Source organism: Mus caroli, chromosome 18 (assembly GCF_900094665.2).
Source record: "Mus caroli chromosome 18, CAROLI_EIJ_v1.1, whole genome shotgun sequence".
Lineage (NCBI taxonomy): Eukaryota > Metazoa > Chordata > Mammalia > Rodentia > Muridae > Mus > Mus caroli.
Window position 1 is genome coordinate 20,585,788 of NC_034587.1, and position 15,899 is coordinate 20,601,686.

A 15,899-nucleotide genomic window follows, 5' to 3' on the forward strand; every position below is an offset into this window, starting at 1 on the left:
GTGTGTGTGTGTGTGTGTACATAGATAGATGGATATATGTGTGTGTGTGCATGTGTGTGTGTGTGTGTGTGTGTGTGTGTAGATAGATAGATGGATATATGTGTGTGTGTGTGTGTGTATACACACACATATATATCATTAGGAGTCAATTTATTGCTGTGGTTCTTTAACATAACAATAGTACTAGGTTTTCCCCTAGGGCTCACAGCTATCCTAGTCTCCGGTGTGTGCCCACTTTTGCAGTGTCAGGTATGGGTTTCATCTTATGGAGTGGGCCTTTAATCCAATCAAAGCTGGTTGGTTGCTCCCATAACATTTGTGCCAGTGTTGTACCAATGTGCCTCACAGGCAGGAGCTGTTGTAGGTCATGGGGTTCTTGCTTGAGTGACAGATAAATACTTATTATCTATCTTCCATGGCATGCATAGTAGCTTCCAGTACTATAAGCATTAGTCAGTAGGGATGGTACTTCTAGCTGAGCACAAGCTCAATGGCATATATAAGTGGTTTCTTCAGCTATAGGACCTTACGGTCATATTGTGGAGGATAGCCAACAGCGTTGACAATAGTCTGTGGTATTGGACATGGTCTGTGAAACTCCTTTGGCCAACAGCACAATGTGATGTTACTCATTTCTGGTACTGGAGGTTTTGTTTGGTAGTATTTGATGTCTATTTGTACATTATCTTCTCCATTATATGATGACTCCATTTAACTTCCATATATATATATATATATATATATATATATATACACATATACTCATATACACATATACACATATGCACATATGTACATATGCACATATGTACATATACACATATACATATATGGGAGCTTCTATAGTAGTGAGTTTCATATGAGTCTTCTAAAAGCCTGTAGTGTTAGTTGTCCCTCCCCATATTCCCTCTTTTCCCCTACACTCTCACTCCTTCTCCATTTAATCCTGCTATTTCAGTCTCTCTCTCCTTTATGTCTCCATAACACTATATTCTCTGTTCCCTTTCTTAAGAGACCCCTCTCATTCCCAGTCTCTTACAAGATGCCTGACCTCTATGGTTACCCAGATTATAGCACACATATCAAAAGCTTAAGAGCTAACAACTATACATAGGACAAACCCACATATTTGTCTTTTGGGGTCTGATATGCCTCACCCAGGGTGACTGTTTCTAGCTCTATGTATTTATGTACAAATTTCATTATTTCACTTTGTAACAGTTAAGTAATAGTCCATTGTATAAATGTAGTATGTCTTTAGTATTCATTCATAAGTTAGTGGACATCTAGTCTGTTTCTAACTTCTGGCTATTATGAATAGAGCAACAATGCACATGGATGAACAAAAATCTCTGTGGTGACATAGAGTTCGTTGGGCATATGCCCAAGAATGGTATAGCTGAATTTTGTAGTAGATAGATTTTCAGCTTTGGGAGTAACTTCCACAGGATTTCCATACCAGTTTTCTCCTAGGACTGACTAAGTCTATGCTAAGTGTTTCTAGGATCCTTGCTGCTGTGTGCAGTCATTTATTTTATTGATCATGGCCATTCTGATGGGTGTGAGATGAAATCTCAAAGTAACTTTAATTTTCATTCCTCTAGTGGCTAAGGATATTAAACATTTTAAGTGTCAGCCATTTGTGTTTCATCTTTGAGCACTGGAAACTCTTTAGTTCTTTAACCCATTCTCACATTGAATTGCTTTCTTTGTGTTGGGGGGGGGTGCTTGTTTGGTTGGTTTGTTTTGATTTGGTTTTTTGTAGTTATTTGGTTTTGTTGGATGTAGGACTGGGAAATATTTTTTCCCATTCTGTAGGCTTCTGCTTTGCTTGAACGATGCTTTGCTATACAGAAGCTTTTTAGCTTTTTAGCTTTTTAGCTTTTTAGCTTCCAGCATCCCTATTTATTAACTGTTGGTCTTGGTGCCTGTGCTTTGGCTCCCTGGTCAGGAAAGTCTTTCCTGTGCCAATGAGATCAAGTGAGTTCCCTAATTTCTTTCCTGTACAGTTCAGGAAATTTGTGTTTAGATACTTTATCTATTTGGAGTTGAGCTTTTGGTGCCAGGTAATATACATCAATATAATTTCCTTCTTGTACATGTTTGAAGCTCTCTGTTTCACCAGCACCATTTGGTGAAGACGCTGTGTTTCCTCCCATGTATGTTTGTTTTATTTATTTATTTTTTATTTTTATTTTTTGTTTGTTTTGTTTGTTTGTTTGTTTGTTTGTTTGTTTTTGGGTTTTCGAGACAGGGTTTCTCTGTAGCCCTGGCTGTCCTGGAACTCAGTTTGTAGACCAGGTTGGCCTCGAACTCAGAAATCTGCCTGCCCCTGCCTCCCAAGTGCTGGGATTAAAGGCATGCGCCACCACGCCTGGCTCCCATGTATGTTTTAGCTTCTATTTAAAACTCAAGAGTCTGTGCCTATGTACTCAAGTCTTCAGGTCTATTCCATTGATCAATGTATCTCTTTTTATGTTACACCATACTGATTTTATTTCTATAACTCTGCATTACAATGTGAAATTGTGGATGGTAACACTTCTAGCCGTTCTTTTATTCCTCAGGATTGCTTTTGCTATCTGTTTTTGTTTTTGTTTTTGTTTTTGTTTTATGAGTTTCCATATGAAGTTGAAGGTTTCTCTTCAATTGTGAAGAATTTTGTTGGAATTTTGATGGGGATTTTATTGAGTCTATAGATTGCTTTGGATGGGATGGCCATTTTCCCAATATGAATCCTCCTAGTCCATGAAAATGGGAGATCTTTCCATCTCCTGGAATCTTCTTCAATTTCTTTCTTTAGTATCCTAAAGTTTTTATTATGCTTTAGTCTATCACACCCTTGATTAGAGTTATCCCAAGATATTTTTGAAGTGATTGTGAAAGGTACTGTTTCCATGATTCCTTTCTTAGTGTTTGCCATTTGTATATAAGAAGGCTACTGATTTTGTGTATTAATTTTAAATACTACTACTTTGCTGAAAGTGTTTATCAGCTATAGAAGTTTCCTGCTGGACTTTCTAGGGTCTTAAATGTAAAACCCATATCATCTGCAAATGAGGATATTGTTCTCCTTTCTTTCCTATTTTCATCCTCTTGGTCCTTTTCAAATTTCCTATTGCCCGAGCTAAGACTTCAAGTAATATATTAAATAGGAATGGAGCAAGTGGACACCTCTATCTTGTTTCAGATCTTAATGGAAATGTTTTCAGTGTCTCTCTGTTTAGGTTGATATTGTCTGTGGCCTCACTCTTTATTGCCTTTGTAATGCTCAAGTATGAACCTTGTTCTCCTAATCTCTCCAGGAAATTTACCACAAAGAGGTGCTGGATTTTGTGAAAGGCCTTTCTGCACCTAATAAGATGAGATGATTTTCATCTTCCAGTTTGTATATGTGGTGGATCACATCTATCTATTTATGTATGTTGAATCATTGCTGCATCTCTAGGATGAAGTCTACTTGATCATAGTAGATAATCTTTTTGATGAGTTTTTGAATTATGCTTCCAAGTATTTTATTGAGAAAGTCTGTATATGTGTTTCTAAGAAATATTGATCTATTTCTTGAGACAAGTTCTCTCACTAGATCTTAGAGCTCATTGATTTAGATCTGTCTGGCTCTGCTTCTTTGGTGGCGCCATTACAAATATATGCCACCATTCCCAGCTTTGATGTAGGTGTTGGGGATCCAAACTTAGGTCCTCATACACTCATGGCACGTACTTCACAAAGCCATCGCTCCAGCCCCAGCTCCTGTGGTTTGACCTCTTAAAATACTAGCTGTCTTTATAAAGCAAATATATCACACTCAAACAATTGGTTTGTGTTTAGAAAATGATAGTAGTTGAAAAGGATGTGTTCTCAAAGGTTGTCTCTTGGGGGGGGGGGGGGGGTCCTGCTCTTTTCTGCAGGGAAATGAAGGGGGAGTGGATCTGGAAAGGGGGCTGGGAAGAGTGGAGGGAGGGGAAACTGTGGTTGGGATGTGTTGTATGAGAGAAGAATCTATTTTCAATAATAAAATAAAATATCAAATTAATAAACAAAAGTTGAACTTGAAAAAAGTCCACAGAGTTAACCTAACTTAAGTTTTAAAAAATTCTCTTAGGAAATAAAATATGAAGCTTCTGAAGTCTGTTTGAATAAATTATAGAGACTGGAATCATGCATAAAATTATTTCACGAAACCCAAAGACAAAAGGCAGACTCTGTTATGTGAAGCCATCACTACCTAGGGTGTCTTTCTCTGGCTACCAACCAGTATTTTGAGCCAGTGACATGTACAACAAATAAACTAGAAGATCCCGATGTCTCTTGAAAAGCAAAGTGCCACATAGACAGTTTATCAGCAATGCATGGTGAATTATATTCACAACCTTTTCTAAAGTGTGTCTGCATAATGCATGCAGCCGTGTATCTTACAATTTCTACAGAGCAGAAAATGTCAACATTATTTATTAGGAGTATCCTAAATAACATCATTTTTTTTTTCTGTTATCATGAAACAGGGAAGGCCATGGTAAAATCTCAGTATTTGCTGTCAAAATGGCTTTGGCTACATTGTGCGGAGGAAAGATCATGGACAAGTTAAGATGTAAGTTATCCCCTGCCCCCATTCTGCACATGTGCCTCACATCCTCTCTCACCCTTGCCATGTCCCTGTCTTCTTCTGTCTCCCCTCATTCTGTGAGAGCTGTTTCAAATGGAGTCTTCTTTGGCCTTTAAATTTTATAGTAAAACTATTTCCACATTATATAAATGTTAATGAATTATCATTATTTATAACTTCCTGAGTACCTCCAACTAGAATCTTTCTGATATTGAAGTATTCCGTTTCCACTGATTTAAAATAATGTTGGTATTGGGACTTCACCTAGTCGTTTACCCTAAATATGATGAGTTTGGCATGGAATGCTGTGTTAGAAAGGGTGTGACTAGGGGCACCAACTATCCATGTTGTGAGCCCAGGCACACCTTTGATGCTAAGTTGCACTATGGACATGATTTTATTTCTTTGTTCCCTAGTTTCATTTTGTAGCTCTGTGAGATTTTATTAAGCCCGGAGGCTGCCTCCCAGCTCTGTTAGCTGTGGAGTACCTTCCTCCCTTTCTTCCTGTTAGATTCCAGATAGTCAAAAAGGAAAAGGTAAAAGAAGGGAAAGCCTTTGCTCCTTCGGAAGCTAGCCTGACGTACTGCAGGAATGCTTTCTCCCTGGATAACCAGATTAGGGAAAAGATGACAAAGCTGAGGTGACATCAACTTCCTTCACTTCCATAATTTTCTTTTATGAAATGACCAGTGCATCCAGAAGTCAGAGAAGCCCGCTCAGATCCTGGACCCCCGTTAGCTTCTCGTTAGTTATCCAAGGAGATAGAGAAATTGAAAATCTCCTTTGTTTGACTGGTAAATAATAAATCAGAAGTTGCCAGTGGCTTTCTCTTTGCTCGTTAAATGGCTTCAGAATTATCTAGGGGGCATTTTCTTCAAGGTTAGGCTAAGAGAAGAAATTTTAACAGAAAGAACTGAGCCAGACGTAAAAACCCAGCAGAACCTGACTACTGCCATCAGGTCACAATTGGCCATTTATGCTGAGGACATCAGAGAAACGTTTCAAGAACTAAAATATTCAAAAGTATCTTCTAATGTTTATTCAATATCGTATGCACGGACAAATGTGTGTAAGAGTCCTATATTAGAGTAAGTTTGAGCCAAATTGATGAAAGGCAGTTTTCTAAATGTCAGGACCCTCTGAGCCTTTTGTAAGGCAAGCAAACCCATGTCCTGGAAGACCCAGGCTCTTCTGCTCAGCTCTCCTGGGATTCAGATGTTGTCATCTTTTGGGGACAGCCATCTTGGCAACTCTCTGGCCTGGCCAGTTTCATAGCCCATCCCAGGCCAGTTGCTAAAGCATCTACTGGTACACAAAAAAATATGGCAAACATATTCGTTTTCACATCCTGGGCTGGGAAGAGTCACTTATTCCTTTTAAGCAGGATCAGAGTTGAAAGGAAGGCTAGCAAGATAGCAGTGGCAGTCGCACACAGGCCTGAAGACTTAAGGATAGTCCTGGGATTGCACAAAGTGGAGAAAGAGAATCAGCTCCTAGGAATTGTCCTCTGATCTCTACACACATGTAAGAACATTATCATACATAATACACATACATGCACGCTCATTTTTGAAATATGCGTCAAATCCCTGGTTGCTAGGCAAGCAATTAACAACATGAATACAGTTTAAAAGCTCAAGCCACTTTAAGTTGTTTGTTTGTTTGGGTTTTTGTTTGTTTGTTTGGTTGGTTTTCATTTTTGTTTGTTTGTTTTGGTTCACTAACTCCTTCTCCTGCAACCCCTGAGATCAGAGAAAGCAGTGTAACAGCTACAGAGCTTTCTCCTCACCTGGCCATCGTCCTCCCAAAAGCCGGGTGAGCAAAGCAGGCTGCACGCTACTGGCACAGTCAGTCTTCTTCAATACAGAGAAGGATGCTTCCACAGCAGAAATGCCTTTGGAGACCCAAGCTTCTCGTGTCACAAATTTTAATGAAAAGTGCATGGTGTGACCACCAGTCATCGCATTCCTATCTCAACAGCATTGGATCTCAATTACCATCTTACGTCCCTAGTTCTCCGGCTGAAGAGTCTCTCTTAGATTGATAATCCCAGGAAGAGAGTTTGAATGGCTTCCAAGTAATTATGTTGAAGGCAGTTTGATTTTGACTACAGTTGGAAGCAATTTGATTTGAAAAATCCCTGCAAAATATTAGTACAAAGTGAATATCCTTCCTCATCAATATTTCTAGTTTGAATAATAGTTATTGACTGAATGAGGCAATGCAGTCACATACAGTCATGACTATCTCTTGGTAAATGGTATTGAGGGATTTTTAATGAAGTTTTTCTTTGCTGGCTCTTGACTTAGTGGTAAAGCAGACAAATCATGATTTCTTGTGCTACTTTTGTGATAAGAAAAAGTAAAAGGGCCGGGCGATGGTGGCGCACACCTTTAATCCCAGCACTCAGGAGGCAGAGGCAGGCAGATTTCTGAGTTCGAGGCTAGCCTGGCCTACACAGTGAGTTCTAGGACAGCCAGGGCTACACAGAGAAACCCTGTCTCGAAAAACCAAAAAAAGAAAAAAGAAAGAAAGAAAGAAAAAGTAAAAGGAAGTATAGAAAGTTTTTCCAGATTTGGAGTTTTGTTTTCACTTCTATAAAATTGTCTAATGTATTTAAGCCAATATCACAGCCATGCTAGTTTATCAATATTTCTATTTTTGTGCATGAGGAGAAAAGATATTTAGTTTGTTCCAACTTGTCCCTGTTTAGTGGTGAGAACAGAGCAAGAATAATTGGCTGAATTTTTAAAAGCAAAGAGGAAAAATAACAGAACAATAAAGCAATTTTTATTAAATGATTATCAATGCAATAAAGGGGGCACTAACTCCATTTCAAATCATACTCTCTGCTACTTAGGGACACCAGCAACCAAATGCACGGTGTTCACCATGCTGCTCCTAGTGGGACTATTGGTGCAGCCTATGGAGAAAAGGGCGCTTTCTGTGAGGGTATGGCAGACCTCCTTAAACATAAAGTGACCTAGTACCCTCCTTTCCTGTTTAATCCTTCTCAGCTTCTAATTAACTGCTTTAATGGGTTGGAACAGTTGTTTGTCTCTTGAACAGTCCTATTAGTTGGTTCTTCTTAAATATGTCCAGTGTACCTTCATACAAGCACATGTGCATGTACACATACACCCATCTATGTGTGCAAGTGTACTTAGGTGCACGTATGATGGAAACCAGAATACAACCTTATGAAGGAATTTTTTTCTATCTTGTTTGAGACAGAATTTCTCGTTAGCTTGGAGCTCACTAATTAAACTAGACTGGCTGGTGAGTGAGTTCTGAGGGTCCTTGCACTTCTGCCTTCCTAGTGCTAAAATTATAAGCATGTTCCACTACTCCCAGCATGTGTACATAATTCTATGGCACAAATTAAGGTCTCATGATTAAAAGCCAAACACTGTACCAACTCAGCCAACTCTCCAACAAAAATATACAGATCTTAAAGAAATTCTAAGTCCAAGGCCATAAGCCTGGGATGTCATATTTTGTCTATAGTCTCTAAGTGTTTTGTTTGTTCTTATTGGGTTTAGGGGGCTTGTTTGTTTGCTTGCTTGCTTGTTTGCTTAGTTCAGAAGGCCCACACTATAGCAAACATCTTGCATTAGTCAAATTTCTCTCTCTGATTGTGTTGAGCTGCCTTCACACACTGCCTCCAGGCTCCCTTTAAATCCTTCATTATGTCCCTTGACATCATCCAGACACAATCTGAATCACATAGCAGAAGTCTGAAGACTTTTTTATATCTGGTGTCACCATCTGCTATGCCCTGGTACCCTGACCCCACTCCCAGGCTCCTCGAAGATCCTTGAGAACATTGGGCTTGCACTGACTGCCCTTTGCCCTGACCCTGTTCCCTCAAGCTCCCGATTCCCTCCTCTGTGCTGACTGCCCAGTGGCCTTTACACTTCGCCTTGACGAGCTTCTCCCTCTGCATCCACCCTGCTCTTCCCATATTCACACCATAGTGTTACAATCTGTGCTGTTCTATGTGGCATCCTTCTGGCTTTTCTCAGTCCACCAAGTCTCCCAGAGGGCAGGAACCACATCCTGGTGTATTACTGATTAGGGCAATGTTACACAATTAGTGTGTGCCAGGTTGATTGCCACTAAATGAACCAATGAAGGTAAAGTCATGTCCTGGTGCTGTAAGAAACACAAAGGGGCTTAGAATATGATTTGGAGCCACAAGACAAACTCCCACAGGGGATTTCATATGAGTGAATAATGCCAGGAACAGAAAGTATACAGTATGCAATTAATCAATTAATCATGAAAATATAAATGTATATACTGTGTCCCACATGTGAAGTGTTATTCTGAATGCTTTATATCTATTAACTGATTGAATCCTTGGAATAATATTTTATTACACACACACACACACACACACACACACACACACACACACACATATATATAATAAGCTTATCATCTAAAGCCAAAAACTAAAGTACAATCATGAATTATTTTCATATCAATTTCAGAGTTCCTTAATACTATTTTGACAACCCAAGTAAGCCACTTCCTGATAATCTCTGTGGTCCATACTTCCTTTGGCTCTCACTTAGACAGCCTTCCTCGATACAAATAAAGTTCACCTTAGTGTCAAGTGTGTGGGATGTCACTGTGAGTACCCCTGGATTTGTTCAGGAAGAGCAGTCTGCTACATTGAGGACAGCAGAACAGGACAGGATCCTGTCCGTAGCAGTGAGAGCAAGGGGTGGCTTATTCATCCGTTCATTCAATCAACTTGGGCGATTATACATCTTCACTGTTGTAGAGATGTTACCGTAAACATGAAAGCAGAGATATTTCATCAACAAACTAGTTTCATTTAGATATATATTGGATATGCAACTAAAGTTATATCTAAATAAAACTAGTTTATTGGTATTCCTGAGGGGTTACTATCCCCTTAGGGACTGTATTCCTTTCTCCCAGTCTTCCATAAGAGTCCCCAAGCTCAATTCACTGTTTCACTGTGGGTGTCTGCACTCGTGGGAGTCATTTGATGGGTGGAACCTCTCAAAGGACAGCCATGCAAGACTCCTGTCTGCAAGCATAACAGAGTGTCAGGGATTGGTGCTTGTCTATGGGATGAGTGTCAAATTGAGCTAGTTATTGGTTGGCCATTCCCTCAGTCTCTGCTCCACCCCAGTAATAGAATTGCTGAACCATGTAGTGATTTTATTTTATTTTTCAAACTGTGTTACTTACTTCCACAGTGGCTGCAATTTTTGTTTCCACAACTGCTTACAACTATTCCCCTTAAGTCCTCTCTCACGGTTGTTCTCCTTGTACTTTTTGTCATTCTTGCTGGAGAATCTACCTAACTGTGGCTTCCATTTACACTCATTAGCATTTCTGCAGACTTCTAACCAATTGTATGCCCTCCTTCAGGGAATGTCTACTTGGCTTCTCTGCCTATTTTCAGTCAGGTTGTTTTCTTACTATTTAGTTATTTGAGTTGCTTATATATTTTGGATGTTAACCTCAGAATTTCTACAATATCACTATTAATATCAATTGTGAAGCATCATTTTATCTGGAGGATTTAAAATGAAGAGTCAGGTCACATCCTTAAAACACAATCCAGTAAAAGCTTGAAATATGTATAATGTGTAATTAGAATATAAGTGGGGTGTCCTCAGGTTACATTTTGACCTTGAGAAATGGAACTCAATATGAACAGAGGTAGCACATTGAACTTACTAAACTTTGTCCTGCAGCTTCACTGGCTGAGTGGCATCTACTTAACATTAGACAAACTAATGGCAAATCCTCCCATTCTGGTAATTCCCGGGGAATTATGAGGCACCTTGGGAATTGAGTTGTTAAGTGTTCATTAAGCTCACACCATGGCAAGACGGAGCTTTCAGGCTCAGTGAAGCCAGCAGCACTCTGGGAAATCATCTGAAATCCCAATCTTACCTCATAGATCAGGCAGGCTTTTCTCTACCACACAGAGATAAGTCTCAGGCCTCCCACCCTGTCAGACAGTGTGATTTCCAAAGATTTTCTGCCTCTGTGGGAACTTACCCAAGTGTTGGCATTTTTCTATTGTACTATTAATTTTCAAGTATATTGAGTCAACCCCCAAAATTTTGGTAATGGTTAAGTTTTTAATCATATAAATGATATGTGTACCTCCCCCAATTCTATAGTGATGATTTCATTGTTTCCTAAGAGGCCGACATTTTTGTCTTCCCTTCTGGTTGCCATGATAAAATGTCCTGACAGATACAACTTAAGGCAGAAAGAGTTTATTTTCATTCATAGTTCCTAAGGGGTTCAGCTGTCATGGTGGAGAATGCATGTTGGCAGGAACAGAACAGGAGCCTGGTACATCACATCTGCAGTCCAGTGGAAAAGAAAGAATAGGAAGTGAAGCCAGGCAACCCTTAAGTCTGCCCACACTGACCAACTTCATCAAGCAAGGCCTCACTTGCTGAGGGTTCCACAACTTTCCCAAACAGCACCCCCTGATGGTAGATGTGGACCAGGTTTCAAACCTGTGAGCCTATGGGGGAACACTTCACATTCCAACTGCAGCAGTATCCATTACATCTACAAAACTTACCTATGTAAGCTTATAACTAACCTCAAGAAAACATATGATGTTCTCTGTCTTATGAAAATATGTTAGCATTACCCAAATTACAAATCACCTTCAAACAGGTACCACACATATAGCAAGATCCTGTTTTGAAACAAGAATAAAACACTGGATATCATGCTGAGACCATTTCCACAGAAAAAAAATTAGCTTTCATGTTATGTTTCCATAAATAATATACTTCTTTATTCTTTGTAACAGAGATCCTGAGATAAAAACCTTAGAATATATATGGTAAACATCTTCAGCCTTTCTTTCCACCAGATATTTTCTCAATGATCTCTGACTCCAGTGGAGTGATGGTATATGGAAGATATGACCAATTCCTTCGGGAAGTTCTCAAACTACCCACAGCAGTTTTTGAAGGTCCTTCATTTGGTTACACAGAACAGTCAGCCAGATCCTGTTTCTCCCAACAGGTAACTGTCTAAAGAAAACCTTTCAACCACTGTTATTCTCTTTCTGTGTGTGACTTCCAGGCTCAGAAGCCCAAATTCTTCTTCATGGCAGCAGCCTAGGGTATGCCTTTCCAGCCTTTGATGAGTGGCCTGTGATCCAGCAACTGAAAAAATACCTAAACAGTAATAACACAGAGGACTCACTGGCCAAGAGCCAGATTTCAGGCTTATTATTTCTACTGTATAATTTAGTCTTTGCAGCAACATATACCCTTGATATCTTTGTCATTGATATGTCTATATTATCATAAGGACTAAATTGTCACTCAGCCTCCAAATAAGGTATGCCAGGCCCCACACTAAGGTTAGCCAATGTCCATCCAAGGAAAGGAGTCCCCTCACATGCCTCATTACTGTCTGTGTGGTCCAATACATGATGAACACTGCTGCCTAAATATTTCACAATGGGACATAGTGATGCTTTAGACTTTGTTGCTAGGGAAGAAGTAGTTTACAGCATCAACATCTTAGATCTCTATGGAAAGACTATATGTTCATTCCCCCAATACAATCAGTGGTAGTTTCTAAATCCATGCACGTAACATCCATTTACAATTGTGTAAAGTTTAAACTAATTAAGTGTGACCTTCCAAATGGTTCATGCAATTCAAACATTAAACAAAGTGGAAAACCACACTGCTCATCCAGCCAGTGACATCATCAGTCTACATTTCCTGGGCCACTGGCAAAGTTGAAAGTGCATCAGGTGTCCCTCCTATCATGTATCTGTAGAAATGTAGCTATCCTCTTTATGAGTATAGATGTAACTGACTGAACTAGATGCTAACCCAGCTCCTGTGCCATCCAGACTAGGAAAGTATGAAGGCTTCCCAATCCCAGCCCCAACCTTAGGAGGGCTCAGGTGCTCCTGTGCATCCCTGCTCCCCTGCCCTGAGCCAGTACATTCTCTTGGCAGTGGTGTCACTTGTCTTGGCTTATCTCCTAGCTGTATTTTGGTACCCATTGTCCATTGTCTCTCCATCCCTTTTCCTCCTCTTCCTCTTCCTCTTCCCGGTCTCTAGGGAATTACTGTTTACTCCCAGAAATGAGTATTTTTTTAGCTTCTACATGTGAAAACATGTAGTATATGTCTTTCTATACCTTGCCTTCAAACTTAAAAAGACTTATATGTTCAAAAACAATTAAATATGATATTCCTATGCTAAAAACTTCTTCCAAAATATCCTAAAGATTGTCCCATGACATTATTATTTATTTATTCTTGATGATAAGAAATTTAAACACATTCCAATTGTAGCAACATCTTGGAAATATTAGGAATGATTGTAAACTAGGCAATATGATTGTTTAACCAAAGTAGATAAATACAATTATCTGAAATTTTAAAAAGAGACACATGTAAATACAAGTCTACTTTATTTTTGCTTTAATGTCTTTATAACCACATTTTAAAAGGCTAAGACTTGGGGGTCAGGGAGGTGGTATACCGGAGAGATGGTTCAGGGGTTAAAAGCATTGGCTGCTCTGACAAAGGACCTGTGTTCGATTCCAAGCACCTATTCGAAGGTTCCCAACTCTCTATAACACTTGTCCCAGGGGATCTCACTCCTGGTCTTCATGGGCCCCCATGTGGTACACAGACATAAAATGCAAACAAAGCCCTCATGCACCCATACACATAATATAAATAAATAAATAAATAAATAAATAAATAAATAAATAGGGCTGGTTACAAATATATTTGAAATATTTTATTGGGGAAAAGTCCATACAATGTAGAGTAATAGCTTTGAAGGAATTTTTTTTCTAAACATATAAATTTTGATATCTTATGAAAATACTATCTCCTTACTAATACTTTATGATATATATATATATATATATATATATATATATATATATTAACAGCAACATACATATAAACTCAATAGAAATCTTAAACTAGTTAAGGTTATGAGGAAAGACTAAACCTATAAATCCCTATTAATAAGAAAATCAATATGTCCAGAATCAGTTATTAGTGAGGTTTATCATAAGGTTTACCCTAAGATATGGCCCTTAAAAACACTATATCTCTTTGGGACTTGTTCTAAACTATTAAGGTTCTGCCCACTTTGGTATGCTGGTTCAAAGTTTCAAATAAAATAATTTCAACATTTAACCACACTATTTCTGCTGTTCCTGAATTTCAACAGAGCCAATCATATTAACCACTAAATATTCAGTGTCTAAGCAACTGAGGAAACGCTGCAGGGAAATCATTCACAAAAGCAGCCGAACCCTCAGGGAACTACACAGGCCATGGTAGGAGGCACCGCAGAGTTAGAGCCTGTGGAAATTTTAGCTCTTCCGGCTTCCGGGTTTTCGCACTTCCCCTTATTTCTGAGAGCAACTGATTGGCTGACTCAGAGATGACTGAGACTCTTCTGATTGGCTACCCTCTCAGGTCCAGTGGAGATGACCTGGTCTCCTGTAATTTTGGCACAGGGAGCATTGATGTTTCCAGTTCTAAACTATGTTTAGATGTTTCAGTTCTAAGCAACACCCTTGGGCACAGTCTGCTTCTCCCTACATGAGGAGTTAACTGAACGACTTGTTTCTTTGTTATCAAATGACAGCATGTGAGTTCGGATCCTTCTCTGACCTATCCTTTTGTGGTTTTTCTTTTTCTGGTGCAGAAAAAGGTCACCTTAAATGGCTTCTTGGACACGCTCATGTCAGACCCTCCTCCACAGTGCCTGGTATGGCTGCCTCTTCTGCACCGACTGGCAAATGTAGAAAATGGTGAGTAGTTACTGCTGAGCCAAACCACCGTTTAAATTGCTCAAATTCAACCATAAAACCTACAGTTATGAAGTCCATGAGAGTTTTAGGGAAGGTTGTTTAGTGGATCATTTAACAAAACTACCTCCTGACCCATCAAACCTTATATGCTACAAAATTAGAATGAGGAATGCTAAAAAAAAATGATGGTGACGGTGATGGTGGTGGTGGTGATGATGATGGTGGTGATGATGATGATGGTGGTGGTGATGATAAATAAATTGTAACTTCAATTATAAGCTTCTTGTATTCAATAGAAAAATCCCACATACAGGACACTTTCAGGACTTGTTTTAGAGAATGTCCCATGTTAATATCTATGACATGAACCATGTTTTCCCCCAAAGCAATCACCCAGAAATAGGTGTAAGCAATAAATGATAGCAACTGGCTCACTTGAAGGCACTGTTCAGTGTTGTATCTCTTGAGTAAATCTATGTTAATGACAAGAGTAATGTAAATTTCACTGCATGTTTCTTTTCAAATATAGCAAAGGTCTCCAATGATGTTTACCATTGACATAACTAGATTTAAATATAAAATGCAATCTAGGACATGGTTTAAAGAAATCTACACACCGAACAGACTAGAGCCTCTATTTAATGTTTGTAGTTTTATTGTCAAACTGTAAAATTTCTCCAGTTTGAATAGAAAATAGTGTATCCCATGTCTGTGTGTTGCTTTAATATACGTTGGGGATAAAAACTGATTCATTTTAAATTCTCACTTGGAATTTTTAACATCTGACTCTATTGTCTCTCAATTTTTCCAAATTTGTTTTGAACAAAATATAGAGAATAAATTTCCTAATTCCTTTGCAATGACTAAGAATCACATACATGCAGGAGCCAGGAGCCAGTAAGTACCTGCTGTGAGGCAGGATGGATTGGTTCAGAGTTCTGGTGGGCATTCCAGAAGGAGCCGTGTACCAATCAGAACACTGTGAAGGAGCCATGTACCAATGAGAAGGCTGTGAAGGAGCCGTGTGCTAATCAGCAGTCTGTGAAGGAGTCATGTGCCAATCAGAACACTGTACAGGAGTCATGTGTCAATCAGAAGGCTGTGATTTCAGCTCTGACTCAGTGCTTCCTGTTACAGAAGATCTGTTTCTTAGGCGCCTGCCCAGTGTGGTTATCCAGACTTACCTCGTACCCCCAGCTTTCCCAGCAGCCAGAAGAGGGTTTTGGGTGTCCATAAACAGCAGCCCACTCAAGAACACATTATGTTCTTTTCTCCCATTTTACTTTTTACCATCATTTATTCCCATATGTATTACTTTTCTTGCCCAGTTAGTGAGATAACAACAGCACAAGAAGTTGTTGTTAGGACCCAAATATAGCTGTCTCTTGTGAGACGATGCCGGGGCCTAGCAAACACAGGAGTGGATGTTCACAGTCAGCTATTGGATGTATCACAGGGCTCC

At 39.3% G+C, this 15,899-nt stretch overlaps 1 protein-coding gene across 16 annotated transcripts in view; it reads left to right on the forward strand.

Moving 5' to 3' along the window:
• The window catches only part of Dtna (dystrobrevin alpha), a 342,602-nt gene that overhangs the window by 260,662 nt on the left and 66,041 nt on the right, over positions 1 to 15,899 (forward strand). For all 16 annotated transcript variants that reach the window (XM_021151027.2, XM_029471848.1, XM_029471844.1 and 13 more), the window contains 3 exons: positions 4,506 to 4,591; positions 11,499 to 11,653; positions 14,332 to 14,437. In XM_021151027.2, the coding sequence (XP_021006686.1) occupies positions 4,506 to 4,591; positions 11,499 to 11,653; positions 14,332 to 14,437 (347 nt within the window). The remainder of the gene's footprint in view (positions 1 to 4,505; positions 4,592 to 11,498; positions 11,654 to 14,331; positions 14,438 to 15,899) is intronic.